We start from the raw sequence: 22,338 nt of genomic DNA, 5'->3' as shown, positions 1-22,338 counted from the left end.
CCAGCACCCCCGTTCACCACTGGGAATCCAATCGGGTGCCGTGGTCCCGGCTACACTTAGCTTTTGCGGGGCCATATCAGAAGCAAATATTCTTTATCTTGGTGGATACTTACACAAAGTGGCTGGATGTCATCCCAGTTGCTTCCACCTCCACCACAGCCACAGTCAGAGCCTTACAGAGGGTTTTTTGCACCCACAGGATCCCTGACACCGTAGTGACGGACAATGGCACCGCTTTTACCTCCCGGGAGTTCCAGGAATTCCTGAATAGGTACCTCATCTGCCACATACAGCCCGTTCCCTTTCACCCTGCAACTAATGGACAAGCAGAGCGCATGGTTCGCACAACCAAGGAGGCCCTGGGTCGCATAGTTCAAGGGGATTGGGACCATCAACTGTCCGCCTTCCTAACTGGAAACAGGATCAACACTAATCCGGCTATGAGCATAAGCCCCGCCGAGTTACTCATGGGCAGGAGGTTAACCACCCGGCTTAATAGGCTACACCCCGACTGGGCCCCAGACCACCGCAGCTCCCCAGAGACCAGGGAGGCCACCAGGGGGTTCTTTTCAGGGGATCCAGTCTATGCCAAGAACTTTGCAAGCGGACCAGAGTGGATATCAGCTCAGGTGCTGTTGCTCACCAGGTCCAGCTCATACGAAGTCTCGTCAGAAGGGGGGCAGCTCCTCCGCAGACACATAGACCAACCACCACCGCACCCTGCCGGAGGAACCGGCAGGGCCGGGGGAGCGGGCAGAGCACTGGACTGCTGCAAGAAGCGACCCTGCCGGTCTCACTGGGTTCACTGGCGGAGGAAACTTACAGGGACAGGGTGGGGGAGATACCTCTGCAGGCTCAAGACAACGCTCTGCCGACCGCACCCCAAAGCGAGGAACCAGTGGTTACAGAACCCCAGGCAGCAGCTCCAGCTCCCCAGATCGAACCTCGGCAGTCGCACAGAGTGCAGTAGCCACCCGCTCATTTGAAAGACTATGCATCTTGAACTGGAGGGGGAGGAGTGTTGTGTCTGGCGTTCTTCTCGGAAGGTACAGCACAGCGCGCCTGGGGGCGGTGCCTGGAAGGGACGAACACAGCCCGCTTATGATGATCAGTGGTGGGAAGTTTAACTGGCTAGGATTGGAACTGACCAGGAAGAAGGTTGTTCCAGAAAATGTATATAACGGGGGGCCCTGACTTGCCATGTTGTCTTTGTGATGTACTTGCTAATAAAGCATGTTGCCATCTGAATGTCTCTGACTTCAGTACATTACACTGGGTGAATAAATATGCCTTATAAAGATGGTATATGCATTACTTAGCTTATTCTTGTCCTATACCTATTTTTTATGGGCACCCTGAATCTTTTGGGTTCACAGCTCTTGTAGGAGATAGTATGAGGTGAACATGAATGATCACGAATGCATTCCATTCTTTAGTGGCTCTGACAGTTGCTCTGGATTGTGGTGTACATCTTATTTTAGCTACTTCTTCTGTTTGTTTTTGTTTGTATTTTTATATGCCTGTGTGTGTGTGTGTGCGCATCTGGAAGTTTTGGTGACCTTTGTTGACTGATTCCTACTGGGGGCATGGAGGATATTCAGAGAGGTGTCTGAATAAAGCCTGCCCCTGCCCTCCCATCTCTGGTACTCCAAGGAGGTCTTGCATCAAAGTATGTGTAAGAGTTGAACCTGCTTAGTTTCTGAGATCTGACAAGATCTGGTAATTAGACAGCCATATACAACCATCCTTCTGCTGTGTGTTTTTACTGCAAATAAGTACAAGCTTTGACCTAACAGTGCTATGGCATTGGAAATCATGCACTCCTGTGTTATAAAACAACAATGCTAAGGTGTCATTTTAAATATTATAAGAGAATCCCAAAATGCAGGGTTGTTGCAGCTCTACAAAATAACTTACCGTAAGTGTTCGTTGTTTGCAACTCCATTGTTAAGTCCCTTATCATTCTTCTCCTTCATTTCCTCCTTGACAGTGGATGTCTGGTCTGTTGGCTGTATCATGGCAGAAATGCTGACTGGGAAAACTCTTTTTAAGGGCAAAGACTGTATCCTTCTCAAACTGCTGCTGGTCCCTGTGGGATGACATTGAAATGCTGTGGTGGGGAAGTGATTGAGACCAATACTCACCATGCCTGATTTACAACTGGAATATGGGGAGGGAAAATATGAGGAAGAAGAAGTGCTGCCAATCCCTTAGAGACCATTCAGAACCCTATTTATGTTCTTCCTGTTCTCGTCACATTTGGCCCCATGTTAAATCAATTTAACTAACAATTTTTAATATATTTTATTTATACCCCCGTTTTTCCCCATGGGAACCCAACGTAACTTACAATATAATTCTCCCCTCCTCCATTTTTATCCTCAAAATAATGCTGTGAGATGAGTTAGGCTAAATGAGTGGTTCAAGATTGTTTGGGCAGCTTCTGTAACAGAGAAGGAATCTGAACCTAGGTTTCCCAGATCCTTGTCCTAACACCACACTGGTTTGTGAGCTACTTCTCGCACCATTTCATGTTTTTCTGGTTCTTCAGGTGTATTAAAATGAATGCACAGTTAAGTGAGAAGCATCAGCAGAAGTATATAAAACAGCCAGTGACAGGGCTGTGGTGGTGAAGGAAAACCTTTAAATATTGCTTATTATGATTCCACAGTTATCTCCACTTGGAATATTCTTGGAGGATATAGTTAAAAGTCACTGATCACAGAGTAAATGGAAATGAATGATGATTTTTACAGGGTTCTGCTCATAAAGATACAAAATAGTTAATTATTATGAACAGCAGCAACAGTAATAAGTTGGATCCAATGCAACACCAACACACTTCTGCTCAGGCAAGAGGTTCCCCTGGTTTAAGAGGGGGTAAGTTCATCCTCTTCTACTTCTTCACTCTATCCACTTGTGTTGCATAGTTTTTTGTTCACACAGGTTCCCCAATCCTCTCTCCTGGGGGAAGAGAAAGAAGATCTAACCTTCCATTCCATTGGTATTGCATAAGATCCAGATCATTATTATTCAGTGGGAAATCACCCCAATCTTACTCTTTTACCAAGAGAAGGCTTGGCAGAAGAAGTGTTAATGAGAGAGAACTCCACTGGTGCAAGAGCAAGAGAAGGGTGGTTTTACCCAATTCCTTATTCTCACTGCAGCCTCTTATGCCTGGTGGCTTTTTGTCTATGGTGGTCCCCCAAGCCCCAGCAAAGCCTTTTTGATTCACAGATGACTGTTGTGAGAAGAGGAAGATGGGGAAAATATGCTGCCATGAATACCTTTTATTCATGTTACTCCAGGATCCTATCCTTTATTGTCCTTACAATACAAACAGTGCAGGCACTGAATAAAAGGTAACACAAAAACGTCTAATAATACAGAGTACATACTTTGAAACTCTGTATTACTCTAAAGCAGGGTTTCCCAAACTTTTCTTTCCTGTGACCCAGTTATTTTTAACACTTCTCCTTCATGGCCCACTAAAATTCGGGGGTGGAGCCAGGATACTTTGGGGGTGGAACTGGGAGACAGGAATTATGTCATTTCCTGTGGTGTCACTTCCAGGTCAAGGGTCAAGTGGTGTCACTTCCAGGGCACACTGAACCAAAACTCCACCTTTTCCTGTGATGTCACTTCTAGGGCACTCCCCCAAACCTGCCTCTTCTTCTGAAGTAACTTCATTTTCAGAAAAATCTCTCTGAAACTCATGCTGAGCCAAAATGGGGGTGGAAAGTGGGCAGTCCTCTCTTTCCACCCCCACACCTGCATGCACCTATCTGTTTGTGTATTCTTCTCCAGCTTGCAAGCGTTCCTAATGCCCATGTTCAATTGCCTGCAACACCTACACACCCCTTCCTCAACAGCACTGGCCAGTGTATGCAGTTGGGAGTGCTGTTGCCATATCCATCAGGAATGCCAGCACTGTGTATCACCCACACTGGGCCCTGGCAGCTGCTCTACCTCAAAATATGCTGACACATTTAGTAGGCCCTTCCTTCAGCTGCTACTACTGGAACCCTGCCTCAAGCTACAACCAAGCTTCCTTGGTTTCAAAAAAAATCTTTTGACAGCTATTTTTCAGACTTTTCCTTGGCTGAAACACTGGGAAATTGCTGTGAAAGGTAGTACAGAATTGTACTGCAATTAATCAATTAATTTCAAGTTATATGAAGTTCATACAAGCTTTTCTGTAGTTATCCCAAAAAGGATATTTATGCGGGGCTTGCAGCTTTTTACTGGCTGTTTCCCATGCCTTTAAAAGCAATCTGTTGTGCAGATATTTTGCCAGTGAACTTCTTTCATCCTTTTTAATACCTACAGGAGGAGTTTAATTTGGGTGTCAGACAGCTGTTAGAAGCAGTAAAATGGTGCCAGGTTCATAGTAACATCACTTCCAGTGCTGTTGAGATATATAGCAGTAATCTCCAATAATCTCTTTCCGCCCCACAACTCTCACTCACTCACACAGAAATCTCATAGAAAGGCCAGCTGGCTACAACTGGAGTTGCCAACTTTTCATTGGCAGAGCTCCTATGTCTGCAACAACAGTATGATGAACAGAAAAGTTTCATCCAGTAAAAATGGAAGGAAAGAAAGAAAGAGAAAGGGAAAGAATGAAATGTAAGGAAAGGAAAAGAAAGACATGGAAAGAAAGAACATAAGAGAAGCCATGATGGATCAGGCCAGTGGACTATCCAGTCCAAAATTCTCCCATAGAATGCCCCAAAAGCACCAGAATGTAAACCAGTGGGGCCAAGGCATTGAAGCCCTCCCATTGTTTCTTCCCCCCCTCCCAGCACCAAGAATACAGACAAAGCATCAATTGTAGGAAAGAAAGAAAGAAGGGTGGACAAAGAAAAAAAAACCTTACTCGCCATCAGATGACCACAGCCAGCAACAATTCTGTTCAGGGGTCGTTTGATTAAAAAAAATAGCTCCTGGAATGCCCACTCCCTGCCCCTCCTGGCTGAAGAAAACATCCCCCCCCTTTTCTTTGCAGCCCAGGCCTACTGGGGAAATTTCCCCAAGAGAACATACTGCAAGGCACATGAAAGCTCATATCTTGAAGAACACTTAATGGGTCTAAAGTGCCAGTAGATGCCAGCTTTTCTCTCAAACATTGGGAGGGGGAGAGAAGGAAGGAGAGGCAGCCCAGCTCCTCTTCACACAATACAGAGATGGGGGAAGGAAGGAAGCCAAACAGAGCTCAGGCTTTGTAGCCTGTGTCAGTCTTCAAGGCTAGCTTTTCTCTGCACTACAGAGAGACAGGGGAAGGAAGGAAGCCAATTGGAGCTCAGGCTTTGCAGCCTGTGTCAGTCTTCAAGGCTAGCCTTTCTCTGCACAACAGAGAGATGAGGGAAGGAAGGAAGCAGAGCAGAGGTCATGCTTTGCTGGGGGCGGGGCTAGCTGACACTAGCTTTGGCCTTTCTTGTGACCCAGTAGAGAGGCTTTCATGGCCCGGTACTGGGTCACGACCCTGCAAATGGGAAACACTGCTCTAAAGTAAATGGAGATGGGGACTTCCGGGATCGGAAAATGGCGAGCTGAGCTGCTTTCCTTAATGGGGGCAGGCTGGCACTTCTGTTCAGGGTAGTAAAAGGCAAATTAATGCCTTCTGCCTACTTTTCTCAGCTAGAAAATTGTCCAAGATATGCACAGATACTTTGAGGAGACTTATCTTGGTTGAAAGGGAGTTCCGGAGGGGGCTCCTTTGAGGCTTTGAGGGATCTCCGGAGAGAAGTTGCATATTCATCATCTACAGAAGTTTCCAGAGTCATTTATTTGACTTAAGCTTGACAGGATCCGAGTCTTCTTTTATAACTTTAAACATCTAATCTACAAAAGACTGGTGTCGATTTGGATAAACTACAAAAAAACGGTATTGATCGCTATCTTTTCGCTCCGGGACTAATTAAAGCTAAACAAAACAAAATTAAAAGGTGGGAGTTGGATATAATGGAAGCTTGAAAGGAGGAAAAGAAAAGGGGCTAAACTTGAACTTTGTAAATTTAAAAGACAGTGCTAAAAGGAGAAAGGAATTTATTGTTTTGTCTATCTGCGGTTGAGGAAGTAGCCCCATCGTCATAGATCTGCAGCACTCACAGTCAACACAGGAAGTATGTCAGACATCGCAAGATTTCTCTACCAGCGAAATGAGACTTGGTGGCAGGAAAAGCAGGAAGTACCAGAGGAAGAAGAAGGAAGCAAGAGAAGTAAACAGCCTACTTTAGGATTATAATATCAGAAAGAAACAATGGCGGCCATTGTTGGGAGGACAAAGTTTTAACAACGTTTTTAAAGTGACCGGGACATTAAGAATTGGTGGAGTTAATTGAGTTGGTAATATTAAAATAAGGACTATTGGACAGTGGTGAAGAAGATCTGAATTGGATTAAGGGAAAACAAGGAAAATTTTTAAAGTGAAGCAAAAGTCGCGTCCACCATTTGGGGGGAAATAAAAACTTTAAACATTAATATCTGAGCCTGGGAGGCTCAGAAGACGGCAAAACTGAGTTCATTGGAAATGGCAAGCTTCACTCTATTAAACCTGATGGTCCAAATTTAATTTGGCGAGATAAAAATTCTCGATCTTTTTTCATGTCAGATCCGAAGCAAATTCATACTAGGTCTGCTTCGATGGAGAAAATGCAAGCCCAATTAGATGCAATGGAAGCCAGGATAATGAAGGGGGTGAAAGGAATGATAACTGCCTCTAAAAAAAATAAGAAAAGATATTGAGGTCTCAAAAAAAGAATTAAAAAAAAGAGATAGAGAATCTCAGAAATGAGACTGTAGTAATAACAAAAAAAGTACAGGAGGTGGAAGAGAGAGTGAAAACACATGATTCCACATTAAAATTACAAGAAAAGGTGATAATACATGACTGCAAGTTGATGGAGACACAGATTCGTCTGAGAGGTGTACCAGAAGATGAAGAATCTGACTTGAAAGAATACATAATAAAAATGATTGCAGAATTTTTGGAGGAAGATCCTGAAGGGAATAGAAATATGTATGGTTATGTGTATAGAGTGAATTCACTCTATGCAAAAAAGAACAATCTGCCAAGAGATGTGGTCATAAGATTTATGACAAAAGAAATGGTGGGAAAAATCATGAACAAAAATTTTGAAAAGACATTGATTGAGGTAGTAGGATAAGAATTATGAAAGAGTTGTCAAGACAAGTGTTAAATGACAGTAATGCATATAAAAAACTGACAGAAAAATTACGTGACAACAGAATGAGATACAGATGGATAATACCTGAAGGCTTGAGCTTTGAACTTCAAGGGAAAAGGATTACAATTACAAACACACAGGAACTGCATAGATTTTATGGAGAAAATAAAGAATTTGCACCATGATGGATTACAAATTACTATCTTGGAATGTAAATGGACTAAACTCACCACAAAAAAGAAGGGCAACATTTCATTGGAAAAAAAAAACAAAATTGTAATATACCATAGTTTGTTTACAAGAAGTGCATATTAGACAAAAGGATTATAAATTTTTATGGAATAAGTAATTGGGACTAGAATTTTATACATTGGCTGAACAGAAGAAGAGAGGAGTAATTTTTTATATTAAAAAAGAATTAGATCCGAAATTGATTTTTAAAGATAAAGATGGAAGATACATCGCAGTGGAAATTTTATTGAATGCTAAAAAAACTTTGTTGGTGAGACTTTATGCTCCAAATGGTGCAAAGGACATTTAAAAAAAAATATTATGCAACATCTTGATGAAGTGACTTATGAGCAAATTTTGTTGATGGGGGACTTTAATGGAACAATTCAGAACACAATAGATAGATCTGGGAAGAAAAAAATTGATAAAGAAGGGAAATTGCCAAAATCTTTTTTTGAACTGGTTAAACAAGAGAGTTTGGAGGATATATGCAGGAAGTTCAATCCTGAAGTACGGGACTATACCTTTTTTCAGCTAGACATAATTCTTTTTCTAGAATTGACATGTTATGTGGTACCAAAGATCTGGGACTTATAACAAAGAAGATAGAGATCTTACCCAAAATAGGAGCTGATCATAACCCAATAATGTGGATTACAAAATTGTCTAAAAAGTTGAGAAGATGGAGAATAAATAAAGATTTACTACAAAATAAAGAAATATCTTTAGAAAATGAAACTAAAGCTTACTTCCAAGTTAATGATAGAGAAGATATAGAATTTCAGATAGTATGGGATGCCTATAAGGCAGTAATGAGAGGAATATTAATAACTTTGAATAATAAAGATAAGAGAGCAAAAGATAAAAAGATCTTGGACATTCAAAATGAAATTAAGAAAAAATGTGAATTAAGAAAAAGGCCAGGGAAAAAGAAAATTATATGGGAGATTACAATATTGCAAACACAAATCAGACATTTGTTAAATAAGGAAATGGAATGGAATTTGAAAAAATTACAACAGAAATCTTTTGAGAGAGCAAACAAGCCTGGGAAGTACTTGGCTTGGCAACTGAAGAAAAAGAGAGAAAGTAAAATTATTAACAAAATTGTGGCTGATGGGAAAGAGATGGTGGACCAAGAAGGAATAAAGAGAGAATTTTTAAGTATTATGCTAATTTATTTAAGGGTGTTAAAGTAAAGAAAGAAAGGATTGAAACATATTTGCCAAAAATTAAAATAGCACCCTTAACTGAATATATGGAAAAATTTTTGAATGATCCAATTGAAAAAATAGAAATTGAAGCAGCGATTAATGTAATAAAATCTGGAAAGGCACCTGGACCAGATGGTTATACGGCAATTTTTTTTTAAATGCTTAAAGAAGAATTAGTACCAAAACTTCAAAAATTGATGAATGCGATAAGATCAAATGGGAAAATGCCTGTAATTTTGTTGATTCCAAAGGAAGATAGAGATGTCACGAATGTAAAGAATTATAGACCAATTTCATTATTAAATAATGACTATAAGATATACACAAGAATCCTGGCAGAACGGCTTAAACAATATTTAATAAATTTTATAAAGGAAGATCAGGCGGGTTTTCTTCCTAAAAGGCAAATAAGAGACAATGTTAGAACTGTTGTAAATATTGTAGAATATTATGGAAGACATCCAGAGAAAGAAGTTGCATTATTTTTTGTGGATGCAGAGAAAGCTTTTGATAATCTGAACTGGGACTTTATGTTTGCAGTAATGGAGAAAATAAAGTTGGGGGAAAACTTTATAAGAATGATAAAGGCAATATATACTGAACAACGTGCAAGGTTACGTATAAATGCAGATCTCACAGATGAAATGAAAATTAGCAAAGGTACAAGACAAGGTTGTCCGTTTTTGCCATTGTTGTTTATAATGACTCTTGAAATTTTATTGATGCAAATACAAGATGATGAAGAAATAGAAAGAATGAGAATTAAAGGTTTTACCTATAAATATAGAGCATTTGCGGATTATATAATGTTTATAAATGAAAACCCTACACAAGTAACTCCTTTGTTGTTAGCTAAAATACAAAATTTTGGAGAATTGGCAGGACTTTATGTTAATAAGGAAAAATCAAAACTTTTATGTAAAAATATGCAAGTAAATAAACAAAAGGAATTGCAGAGGCTAACGGAATGTGAGGTTACCTCTAAAGTAAAATATCTGGGTTTGGAAATAACAATGAAGAACATTGATTTGTTTAAAAATAATTATGAAAAGTTATGCCGTAAAATGGATGAAGATATGATAAAATAGAACAAGCTTAATTTGTCATTGCTTGGGAGAACAGCTGCAATTAAGATGAACATTTTGCCGAGAATACTGTATTTATTCCAAACTATCCCGATTGTGAAAGACAGCAAACAATTTAATAAATGGCAAAGAAAGATTTCAGAATTTGTATGGGCTGGAAAGAAACCAAGGATTAAAATGAAAGTTTTAACAGACGCTAAAGAAAGAGGAGGATTCCAATTACCAGATTTAAGACTATATCATGAAGCAGTTTGTTTGGTGTGGATAAAAGATTGGGTGACGTTATTGAATAAAAAACGTTTAACGTTAGAAGGTAATGGGAATAAATTCGGCTGGCGTGTTTATATGTACTATGGGAAGAAAAAGATGGATGGTTTTTTCTCTCACCACTACATAAGAAGTAATTTGTTAAATATCTGGATGAAGTATAAGTAATATGGTGATGAGAGAAAACCACTATGGATAGTGCCTGCAGAAGTAATTAAAATAACAGCTGAGCTAGGAGAAGGAAAATGGATGTCATACAATCAATTATTAAAAATACAAAGCGGTAAGATAGAGTTGAAAACTGCTGAGGAGCTGAATTAAAAGTATGATTGGTTTCAAATGCAACAAATGAAGAGTTTGGTGCAAAGTGATATTAAAACTGAAGGAATAAGACAAGAACAAACGGAAATGGAAAAAGTTCTGCTTGGAGATAATTAAAACTTAATTTCGAAAATCTATAAGTTACTTTTAAAATGGTCTACAGAAGATGAAGTAGTGAAATCTCAAATGATTTAAGTGGGCAATTAATGTAAATAAAGAAATACAGATGGATACATAGGGATATTTGTGGAAGAATTCTATGAAACTCTCAACATGTCAGAGTATCAAAGAAAACTGTTTTAAGATGATGTATAGATGGTATATGATTCCTAAAAAATTGGCAAAGATGAATAATAAGATGCCGGACAGGTGTTGGAAATGTAGAAAACATGAAGGTTCTTTCTACCATATGTCGTGGACTTGTGAAAGAGCGAAAATGTATTGGCAGATGATTCAACAAGAGATTTCTAAGATCTTGGGTTACGAATTTAACAAAGTCGCAGAGACTTTTCTGTTGGGATTACAAATGGAAAAATTTCCAAAGGAAGATAGGACTTTAATTTGGTACTTGCTCTCAGCTGCTAGGACATTGTATGCGCAGTTGTTGAAGCGAGAAAAAATACCAGAGAAATGGGATTGCATTGTAAAAGTTATGACATGGAGTGAAATGGACAAGTTAACAAGAACCTTACGAGACTATGATTTAGAAGTATTTAAAATGGAGTGGAAGAAGTTCAGAAAATACGTAGAAAAAGAGTGGAAAATAAAAGGACATTGGACAATTTTTGATAATGACTAAGTATAAGAGGGAGGAGGATATGAATTTTGGTTCTTATTAATTAAGGATACCTTTAATAATAATGTTTTAAGTATAGTACACCTGCGGGGGAGGGGGGAGGGGTAGGTAGAAAGTAATATATGGGATAGAGGGAAAAAGTAGTTATTAATTATGTAAGAAGTTGAATATATTACCATATGTTACTAATAAAAATTGTTTGAAATGATAAAGTAAATAGATGTGGAACACAGCCTTTTTGGCACTGAGAATCTAAGATTTTGCAGATTTTTGTCACTTCATTTACTGGCTCCCTATTTGGTCCCATGTTGATAACCCTTAACGTTGCCTGCCAGATCTAGATCAGCTGACTCAGATCTTGAAGGTGACAGGAAGCCCTAGTGAAGAGTTTGTCCAGAAGTTAGAAGACAAAGCAGTAAGGGAAAAGCAATGGTTTGATTTTAAAAATGTACACTGATTTATTTTTAAATATATATTTCCTTGTTAAATGTCTCCTTTCTCAATTTTAATAACATATCTACAATTTTAGCAAATAAGAATTACATCACTGTGATACTATACAACCAGCATTCTTTATTTTAGTACCACACAGTGTTGCTAAGGATATTTGGATACTATCCAGTCCCATTGCAATGGATGGGAGTTCTACTGGAGACTTTAAGTGGATACTGGAATACTCCAGCTGAGGGAGGTGATAGCAAATCCTGTAGTCTTCCAGTTCCTCATCCATCAGGAGCAGAGGCAGGCAGGGATGAAAGGGAGAAAGCCTGTGTATCACCAAGCCACTGCCTAGCCTAGCCATGCCCAGCCTCCCTGCATGTACAACCAACTTATTTCCTGTGAAAATAGGATACTGCACTATTAGTATGTAACAGTAATTTATGGAAATATGGTGCAAAGGCTAAAATGTAGTTGGAACATTATTTGAATATAAGGAAAAATTGTGCCGTGAGGGAGGTGTGTGTGAGATGGAGGAGTTACCGGTATGTCACCTATGGTGACCCTATGAGTTAATTACCTCCAAAACGTCCTATTGTTATCAGCTTTGTTTAGGTCTTGCAAACTGAGGGCTGTGGTCTCTTTTATGGATCTCTTGTCTACAAAGGAATTGTGAATTATCAACTAAAACTCTTTGTGCAAGTGATTCACTTACATTATTTGACTGCATAATATATCTGAACTGGAACTAACAATGTCATCCTAAGCACCATACACCCTTCTACATTAATTGACATCTATGGGCTTAGAAGGTTGTATCTCTGCTTAGGATGAAAGTGTTAATTACTTGGAAGGGAGGGAGTGAAAAGCATGCAGACGGCATTTATAAGAGAAAGAGAGCTTCTGGAATTCATAGCAAGAGGGAGGCAGAGGTAGTAAGGCAGGAGAAAATATTCTGTTCTGTTTATCAACAGAGCCTAATATGGTTTTTTGTTTGCTGCTGAAATAAATGTTGAGTCTGAATACACAGTATTAGATGATCTTTTTAAATACTTTCCCTTGTATTTTTCCAGTTGTACATTTGTATGCCTGTTTGAAACTCTTGTCTCTTTTAGGCTAAAAGCTATATACAGACTCTCCCCAAGATTCCAAAAATGGATTTATCTCTTCTTTTTCCTAGAGCCAATCCTTTAGGTAAGTAATCTTGTGATCCTTTCAAACTAATTTCCCTCAGACTCCTCATCATAGGAGTCATTTTACCAGAATGTGATATTTTTGTCTTTTTTGACGTTGATGGATCAAAATTTCAAAAATACAGTGTAGCAGAACACTGCAGTCTCTCTTCTGTGGAGTTAAGAATATTCAATATCTTTTGTGTTTTTATTTATGTTATTTATAGTCCACCTTTTTTGCTGGAACTTAAGGTGGATTACATAGAAATCGGTACAAACAGAGTGGGACATACAAAATATAATGCAATAACACTTGACTTATACAGATCTAGAACCAGCCAGAGATCGGAAACTGTGGTGAAGCAAAGCATAAGTATTAACATAATAAACAAGGGGGGGGAGTTAAAGAAAAAGTTCAGCAGGAACTCATTTGCATATTAGTCCACACCTCCTGAAACCAAGCCAGCCGGAACTGTGTTCCTGCTTAAAAAAAAAGCCTTGCTAACACATAAGGGAGAAATGCCTTAAAACAAACAAGTAGATATACCTTAAGTGTTCTTATAAAATGTGACACTTAATTAGTGTGTTTGCTTTTCCCAGTACTCACTGGAATGGCATTCCAGGGGAAAAATGCAGGTAGAAGCTTGCCTTGCCACACCCCAAGCTCCTTCTGAAGGCTGGTAAGAGACTCATTGAGGACCAGTGTTTTGTGGGAGTTCAGCATTCTGAATTCAGAGGAGCACCCCTGCCTTCAGGCCAAGATTCAGGGTGATAATTAATCCATGCTAACTGCTGCATGTCCACCAGACCATCAGAATGGACAGCACAGCTACTATCATGCCAAACAAGCTTTAAGCCCTGCCACTTAAGGTAATTCTGCTTTGAGTCAAATCTTGTGGCACTTCCTGTTGTATATCAAAATTACTGCTCCAAGTGATGGAGGTAACTTTTTTTGAGAACCTTCCCACTCAGTGTAACAAACACTGCTTGATGTGATAGTGCTTACTTTCCTAGCAGCACTGTTTGAAGTTGTAGCAGCAAGGAGACAGCCCCTAAAATGGAAAGTATCTTATTATACCTTGGTAAGGGGAGGTTTGACTGATGGTTGTTGTTGAGGTGCAGCACTCTTCCTGCTGTGTGGATCCTTCTAACAGTGATCAGAACTAAAATCACCCTCCTTCCTGCACTTCATTGTGTAGTGTAGTGGGTGATGGGTGCTTTTAATAAGTTTGTCACTTTGTTATGACATCTGTGGAAAGGGAGTAGCTGGATGCAGCTGCAGGAGTAGCATGCAATACTTGCCAAACTGCATTCACATGAATTTTTAAATTCAGGAATAACTAGTGCCAAGTCTCCTTTGGCATTGAGCATTTTCAGTCTGTAGGACTGTATGTGCCAAGCTTACTTCTGTATTAGTTCTTTTCCTTGCTGAAAACTTGAAGCCCAGGAGTTATTTGTTCTGCTTTCCCTTTGATTTTCTTCTGTTTAGTGCTGGAGGCTGGAAGCATCTGATATCTCATAGAAAAACAAACAATGGAATAGAGAAAAGGGACATTCTTGACATGACTTTTTTGTCTTAGCTGGTTGAACTAGTTAGTTGCTACTATGCAAGGGACTGGCCCTTTTGACTTACTGGGAGCTTTCCCAGTGAGTCACTTCCCCAGGGAACCACTGGCAGCCAACAGCAAGCTAAGCCAAGTGGCCCTATGGTGCTAGTGAAGACACAGGGTTTCCTCTGTTTGGACCCAGGCCCTGACAGTGAGTGACAGCAGCAGTCATAGGGTCACTCCCTGTATGGTCAGTGACTGCATGGGCATGTCCTGTGCACTAGGTTGAGATGTACTATTATTACAAACAAAGGGATGATGTAGCAATGATATTTATTCTAGAGTGTCTCAACTGCAGTGTTGCCCACAATGGCTTTCTAGTGTGGAAGCTCTTAATGAACTTTTCAAAGGTTAAACAGCAAAGCAAGTGAATTTTTTTTTGCATTATTGCTCATCAATCAAACACATGCAAAAGTCCTTTCTATATATTGGTCTTCTTTGGACCTGACATCTAAGGCATTGGGAGCTGCAGGACAGACAGAAGGAAGCTAGAAGATCTATTTATATGAGAAGGAATGCAGCTTGGCCTACACATGCATGGTACAATCATGGGCAGTACCTCTTCAGGCTGTACAAGAGGACAGTTGCATTTGGAATGTGCCCATCTGAAAACTCCCTGCAAATTAAAATAAAACAATAGTGTATCAGAGTGAAAGATTCTAGCCTGTGGCATGTGTAGATTAAGTGTAAAGTTCCATTTATGTATTTATGCCACGACACTGAAATGTTTCATACATACAGCCAGGGCTTTTTTTGAGCAGGAACACCGTTCCGACTGGCTTGGCATCAGGGGGTGTGGCCTAATATTCAACTGAGCTTCTGCTGGACTTTTTCTACAAAAAATGTCCTATGCTAAACAATGGTGATGTCAGGGTGTGTGGCCTAATATGAAAATGAGTTCCTGCTGGGATTTTTCTAGAAAGAAGACCATGCATACAACTGTCAACTGGAACTTAGCTGCAAATGAATCTCCCGTTACCCCCCTACACCCCACTCCTTCTCCATTAGGCTGCATATGCAAATAAGTTCAGCATTTCCAGAATCAGAGATAGACAGTGTACTGACAAAGAATCAGCCTTGACAGATTAGTTACCTTTGGGTTTCCTGTTGTCCTGTTTCCAAGCCTGGTATAATTTAGTTGTCTTAGTGACATCTGCATTTGTAGTTTCTCTCTATTTGCCATATTTGTATCATGTAATCTACAAGACTCAAGAATATTTCCTGTCATTATAGTTTGAGTATTCAACTCCAAGTCTGGGTGATCCAGTGGCTCACTGGTGTAGTCAGCAGCAATCCCCATGACTGTGCTAGTATTTTTTTTCCAGCTGTCACAGTAATTGCTGCTGTTGTCTGCAAGTTCATAAATTACATAGCACTGCATCAACATCTATGCAAGGTTGCATACATGGCACTAACCATATACAGAAAAATATTTGTGCAATCAACCTCTACCTTGTTTCAGTTCAGTTACACTGTGTTCCCTCTAAGCTGAGTTAGCATGAGCTAGCTCATAGATTTTTAGCTTCCAGCTCACACCTTTTTGTCCTAGCTCAGGAAGGATGATCCCAGAGCACAATAATTTATGCAGTAGCTCACAACTTTAATGCCAGTAGCTCACAAAGCAGAATTTTGCTCACAAGACTCTGCAGCTTAGAGGGAACATGCACTATGTCATAATTTTCAGAAAAGATCTACATTCACAAGGCTGCTGAACACTTAAATGAATTTTAAAAATATCAGCCATTTAAAAAAATACTCTCAAGTAGATTCTCAGCCCAAATCAACACCCAATTATGGGGAAATTGTTAGAGGTCCCCCTCCCCATAACAGGATGCTATGCAGCACATGCTGGTTGCAATGCTGGTTTTTATACCCTGTTTTTCACTACCCAAAGGTGTCTCAGAGCAGCTTACAATCATCTTCCCTTTCTCTCCCCGCAACAGACATCCTGTGGGGTAGGTGGGGCTGAGAGAATTCTTAGAGAACTGTGACTAACCCAGCGCCACCCAGCTAGCTTCATGTGGAGGGGTAGGGAATCAAACCTTGTTCTCCAGATTAGAGTCTACCACTCTTTACTACTACACCACACTGGCTCAGAAGAAACTGCTTTCCCTTTTCCATGTACATTATTTCTGTTAATGCAGTGTTATATTATTCATGGAAGAGGGAGGGAGGGAGGAATTCCTTTCAAATCACTCTCCTAAAGGCAACTTTTAATGTCACGTGGTATACTGTTCTGGAAGTTTCCTCAGCCCTTAGCAGTAGCATTAGAGGGGATACAGTCTGCTGTTGGGAAAGGGAAAATGTGATGGAAATAGCTTCTGTCAAGTTGTGATATTGATGTTCAACTTGCTATCTTTCATGGGGTTTTTTGGAACCTAAACTAATTGATGTTCTAAATCAGGGAATGGTCTGATACAGCTCAATATCAGGAATTAACCACAAGTTCAGTATCACTTTAAAGACTAACAAAATTTGTGGCTGGGTATGAACTTTTATGAGTCACTGTTCACTTCTTCAGATATCTGAAGGAGTGACAGTGACTCATAAAAGTTCATACCTTGCCACAAATTTTATTAGTGCTCTTCTACAGAGAGACTAACATGGCTATTCATCTTGATTTGTCTTTGTGGAAATAAGCATGTCTGGGACTTATTTGTATGCTGCTTTCCTTCCCAAAGGGGACCCAAAGCAGCCAATATTGTTCTCCTCTCCTACATTCTATCCAGTACCCCAGTGAGAGTTTGTATGGAAACCCAATTATGCTGTTCTAAGCTCTTTCCAGGGAGTATGCTATAATAAGGAAATCCATGTTGCACTGGCTTGATGAGACATTACTGCTGGAGATGGGAAAGCACCTCAGAGCCATGAGTCAGTTTTGGTTTCTCAGCCTCAATGTTCTTTGGTTTTGGTTTCTCAGCCTCAATATTTAAAAAGTTGTTGCATCGTTTACCAAGCAGTACTCCCCTCCTATCTTGCAGCAGTGGACTTGCTTGACAAGATGTTGCAGCTAGATGTGGAAAAGCGTCTCACAGCTACACAAGCTCTGGCCCATCCATATTTTGACCGGTTCAGAGATATTGAGGAAGAGACAGAAGCACAACATTCCTATGATGATTCTCTGGAGGGTGAAAAGCTTGCAATAAATGAATGGAAAAGTAAGTTGTGCAGAATGACTTTAGTAAATCAAAAATCAACCCCAAATATCAGACTCCAGTGTTAGAAAATTAGGCACACAAAAGGTCCTGCTTCTGTGCACATTTTACTTGTTACTGAATTTTAGGAAGAGCAGGATTTGATGGGTGGGACTTAGGGTTGCCAAGTCCAATTCAAGAAATATCTGGGGACTTTGGGGGTGGAGCCAGGAGACTTTGCGGGTGGAGCCAGGAGACATTGTGGGCGGAGCCAGGAGCAAGGGTGTGCAAACATAATTGAACTGCAGGGGAGTTCTGGCCATCACATTTAAAGGGACCACACATCTTTTAAATTCCTTCCCTTCATAGGAAATAATGAAGAATAGGGACACCTTCTTTTGGGGCTCATAGAATTGGACCCCATGGTCCAATTTTCTTTTGAAATTTGGGGGGTATTTTGGGGAGAGGTACTGGATGCTATGCTGCAAATCTGGTGCCTCAACATCAAAAAACAGCCCCCCCCAGAGCCCCAGATACCTGCAGAACAATTCTCCATTATTTCCTATGATAATAAGTCTCCAGAGGGAATAATAGAGTTCCCTCCCCTCCCCCTATTTTCTCTCTCTCACTCACACACACGCTTAACTGTCTCTGATGCAAGTGGGCAGCCGTGTTGGTCTGAAGCAGTAGAACAAAGCAGGAGTCTCTGGTGCCTCCACAAGGAGGTCTGGAAAGTACAGGGGCTACGCTACTCTTTTACACACACACTCACTTGTCCAAAAGGAAAGCAAAACAAACAGAGGGGCTGCACTCTCAGAGGTCTGCTGTTGCTAACCTTTCCCCATGAAGTACTTCCTGCTCCAATTTAAAGGCACACACACATTTTAAAACTGGACCTGTTTGCAGGTCCTGCCCAAGATCTAGAGGTACAGAGTGGCTGTGGGGGAGGAGCTTCCCCCACCGGCCAGCTGGCTGGGGGTGGGGGAAGCCTGTAAAACTGGGGAATCCTCCACTGGGACCTGGGGATTAGAAAGCCTAGTGGGATTGAAAGAAGAGAATGTGATTCAGTGAAATTTTGCTGCTAAATGGATGTGCTTTCTGAACATATTAATTACCTGTGCTACTTTTGTAGCCTTATATCCTAAGCCTTTTGCGTATGCATGAAGAAGTTAAGAATTATGACAATTGGGTCAGACTTCCCATAATAATTGAGCTGTGGGTTCTGGTCTGTGGAGGTACAAGGATCTGTTGCATGCTGTTTCTGATCAGTGGTGCATTTAGCTCAAACTGGGATGGCTTCACCAACAGCCCCTCTCAGGCAGTGACCTTTGCTAGTTTCTAGAAATGCTGTAAATCAGACATGGAGCTTAGATACAGACTAGATGTTTTTGCAGACACAAAGACGTCTAATCAGGGCACAGTTTTCCTACCTTCCCTATCCTCCCAGACTTGTTATTGGAGGGCAGGGAACCCCAGGAACAAGTTTTCAGGGTACATTTCAGACTGCTGCAGGAATGGGAATGTGAGATAATCATGCTCTCTGTGTAGAAATCCTTGTGTCTGTGGAAATATCAGTATGGATTCAGTTTTGGGATCAGAAGCATGAAAAACCAGTGCTCTACCATTGAGCTGTAATGAGCACTGATTTTGTGAAACATGAAACACATAGTCAAAGGAGAATTTCAATAAAATAACCAGTGCCTCTAATAGTGCATGGTGTGTCTCTTCTCCCTTGTGAACCATTAGATGTGTAGACATCTCAGGCCTGGTAACGAGAAGGTTTTGAGCTTTCTCATACTGAGATGTACTGTTTTAGAGTCATGTTAGGAAAGGTTTTGAGCCTTTGAAATTTTGTTTGAAAATGGTGCAAATCAGTGATGCGATGAGAAGGAACTGGGATTGTATCAGGAAGGCAGATGATATAACTATGAGTCAGGAACACTATAGTAATTCCCTTCCCCTCTTTCACCCTTTCACCCCTTGCTGATACGAAGTTAACTGTCTGGCTTCTTTATAGTCCATGTTAGTTTGAGTGCTGATACAGTAACCTTGTTATGCACTGTGCTCCATGGAAAAGTAAGTTTGACTGGATAGCTTTGCATAAAGACTGCCAGAATCAGACTCTTGCTTCTTGCAGATAAAGCAAGAGTTAAAAAGTTGCCCCAGGGAAAGGCAGGTACTTTTTTCGTACAAATACTCTTCTAATGAATTCAGAAAGCCAGACTTGTGAATTCACAACCTGCATTAGACTCCTTCCCAGGGGTCATTTTGTAGAAAAATAGGTGGTGGAGCTCATCCAGGATTGTTATGCAGTTGCACCTACTATTCAATGGACAAGGTGGAAAGGAGGAGGTGGAACTCTTAGAAAGGTTCAGGAGCTGTGTTCCTGTGAGCTCCTCCTGAATCTGAGGCCTGCTCATTCCTATCATTACAAGCAGCATAGGCCAGAAGACCTATTCCCATATGTCTGAGTTTCAGGGAATCAGCTTGCTAAAATTTGTTACACCTCAGACTTGTTTGTGAAAGCACAACCCTGGCTTCATCCTGCCTTGTGGTGCAGAATCAAACTCCATTTTGTCCAGACTCTTGCATTCAGACATCATGGCAAATTGGAATTTAATTCAAGGTTTCCGTAAACAGAAAAACTCCAATCATGCTCCCCATTGAGGGGAGGAGAGAGAGTGCATGTCAGCATAGCAACTAGCCGGGGTGGACCTTTCATGAACAAACAAATATTTACTGCTTAATCTTTAACATGCCACAAGAATCCTTTTTTTTTTTTTTTTTTACTGTGACAGACTAAAATGGCTATCTCTGGAATGTACTATATTGCTTTCTTTTGTTTTGATTTCCACTATCATTTTGCTCCTTCTACTGATCTTGGAAATCTATTTTTGTTTATTGCCTTCCACAAAGCACCCCCCCATGCCCATCAGCCACTATATCCTTGGCACCACTTCCATTTTCTTTCCTTGTTTCAGACTTCTTAGAAAGTTGGCATGAAATTATAGTCTAAATTAGTTTGTATGCCCAATGCTTTCATTTGTATAAATTTTGCAATTACCCTTGTCTAAAGAGAGCCTTGTCTAAAGAGGGCCAGTTTGGTGTAGTGGTTTAGAGCAGTGGACTCTAATCTGGAGAACCAGGTTTGATTCCCCACTCTTCCACATGCAGCCAGCTAGGTGACCTTGGGTCAGTCATAGTTCTCTCAAGAGCTGTTCTCTTAGAACTCTCTCAGCCCCACCTACCTCAAAGGGTATTTGTTGCATGGAGAGGAAGAGAAGGAGATTATAAGCCACTCTAAGACTCTGAGTGGTAAAGCCCATGGCGCAGAGTGGTAAAGCTGCAGTACTGCAGTCGGAGCCCTCTGCTCATGACCTGAGTTCAATCCCAGCAGAAGCTGGTTCAAGTAGCCAGCTCCAGGTTGACTCAGCCTTCCATCCTTCTGAGGGCGGTAAAGTGAGTACCCAGCTTGCTGGGGTGGCAGGGGCAAGTGTAGATGACTGGGGAAGGCAATGGCAAACCACCCTGTAAAAAAAGCCTGCCATGAAAATGTTGTGAAAGCAATGTCACCCCAGAGTCGGAAATGACTGGTGCTTGCACAGGGGACTACCTTTACCTTTAAGACTCTGAGTGAATAGCAGGATATAAATCCTACTCTTCTTTTTAGTTACTTTATAAGTACTTGAGAATCAGACTTAAATGATATTGATTTCTCACTAGTGTTGCTCTGCCCCCAGGTTTCTGTTCCCCCACCCCACCCCGGCACAAGCAATCGAATTTTCCACCAGTTGCTCTGCAGGTGCATTTTGAGGTGCAGCTCCCTCCAGTTCCCCCTGTGACTTTTTAATCCTTAAAAGAAAGCATCACAAAACTACAAGAATGTCCCCCACCCCCCGCTTTTATAGAAACAGAATTGTGAAATGCATAATTCTACAGTTTTCAGGATTTATGAAAGGGTATGAACCATAAAAGAGTTGGCATCCATCTGACTTTTTGTTATAGTCACTTTCTCTTTAGAATCCTTCAATGTCATGTTACAATGTCATGCGCTAATTAAAAGTAAAGCATTCCATATGTGCAGCTGGACACTACTACATTCATGTAATTTGCTTCTCTTTCAAGGACATACTTTCAGTGAAATACTGTCATTCAGCCCAATTGCAAGGAAAGACTCCAAGAGGAGAAGTGGTATGACGTTGTAGGCTTGGGCATGTCCAGTGTGAGACACCCTTTCCATCAATGAATGTTAATCAGTGTCTTGAACCCAGCAAGCGACAGATATTTACTAGCATGAAAAGGTCTACAATGTGGGAAACATAAGGACAGTGAGCACATAAGGAGAGTTCAACCCTCATGTGTAAGCCAGAACTGTACCAGGAACATCTTTCAGTGCCAATAATGAATACGCTTCTCATTAAAGCTTTTTGTGATAGAATTGTGGCCTCATGGTTTCTTCATTTTGTATACATATTGTAGCTGATACTTGTTTTCAAAAGCTCTGATGCAGCTTCCACAGTCTTCTCCAGCCTTCTTGAGAGAAAAAATCAGAAAGATTAAGATTCTTGCATGCTAAAATGCATAATACAGGAGTTATTTGTAGGAATAAAATAAAATGTAATAACAAAGCAACAATTTTGCTTACAGATAAAAGGGAGTCCCAAAGAACAGGGACAAAGTCTTTCAGACTTTAAAGTGATCTTTGATTTTGGATCACTCAGTATTCATTTGCCTGACCACACTTAGGAACAGATTATATTTTTAAAGCACAGATATAAAGGTAGTTTGTTTATCTAAAAGTTCCCTGAAATAAAATACTTTGCAAGTGTGAACTACATTATGACTATTCTAGATGGTATGTGGGCACAGATTGTGGTCTTATA

General features: G+C 40.5%; 1 protein-coding gene across 3 annotated transcripts in view; it reads left to right on the top strand.

Moving 5' to 3' along the window:
- Window positions 1-21,893, top strand: part of MAPK13 (mitogen-activated protein kinase 13) — a 38,954-nt gene extending 17,061 nt beyond the window's left edge. For 2 of the 3 annotated variants that reach the window (XM_060231532.1, XM_060231531.1), the window contains 5 exons: window positions 1,991-2,062; window positions 11,440-11,519; window positions 12,658-12,736; window positions 17,303-17,479; window positions 21,581-21,893. In XM_060231532.1, the coding sequence (XP_060087515.1) occupies window positions 1,991-2,062; window positions 11,440-11,519; window positions 12,658-12,736; window positions 17,303-17,479; window positions 21,581-21,660 (488 nt within the window). In that variant the 3' untranslated portion in view covers window positions 21,661-21,893. The remainder of the gene's footprint in view (window positions 1-1,990; window positions 2,063-11,439; window positions 11,520-12,657; window positions 12,737-17,302; window positions 17,480-21,580) is intronic. The other variant, XR_009555061.1, reaches the window with a different exon arrangement.
- Window positions 21,894-22,338: the final 445 nt, after the last annotated feature.

The sequence above is a fragment of the Heteronotia binoei genome, chromosome 2 (genome assembly GCF_032191835.1).
Source record: "Heteronotia binoei isolate CCM8104 ecotype False Entrance Well chromosome 2, APGP_CSIRO_Hbin_v1, whole genome shotgun sequence".
Lineage (NCBI taxonomy): Eukaryota > Metazoa > Chordata > Lepidosauria > Squamata > Gekkonidae > Heteronotia > Heteronotia binoei.
The sequence above is the reverse complement of the archived record's forward strand: the minus strand, read 5'-3'. Positions and strand labels throughout refer to the sequence as shown.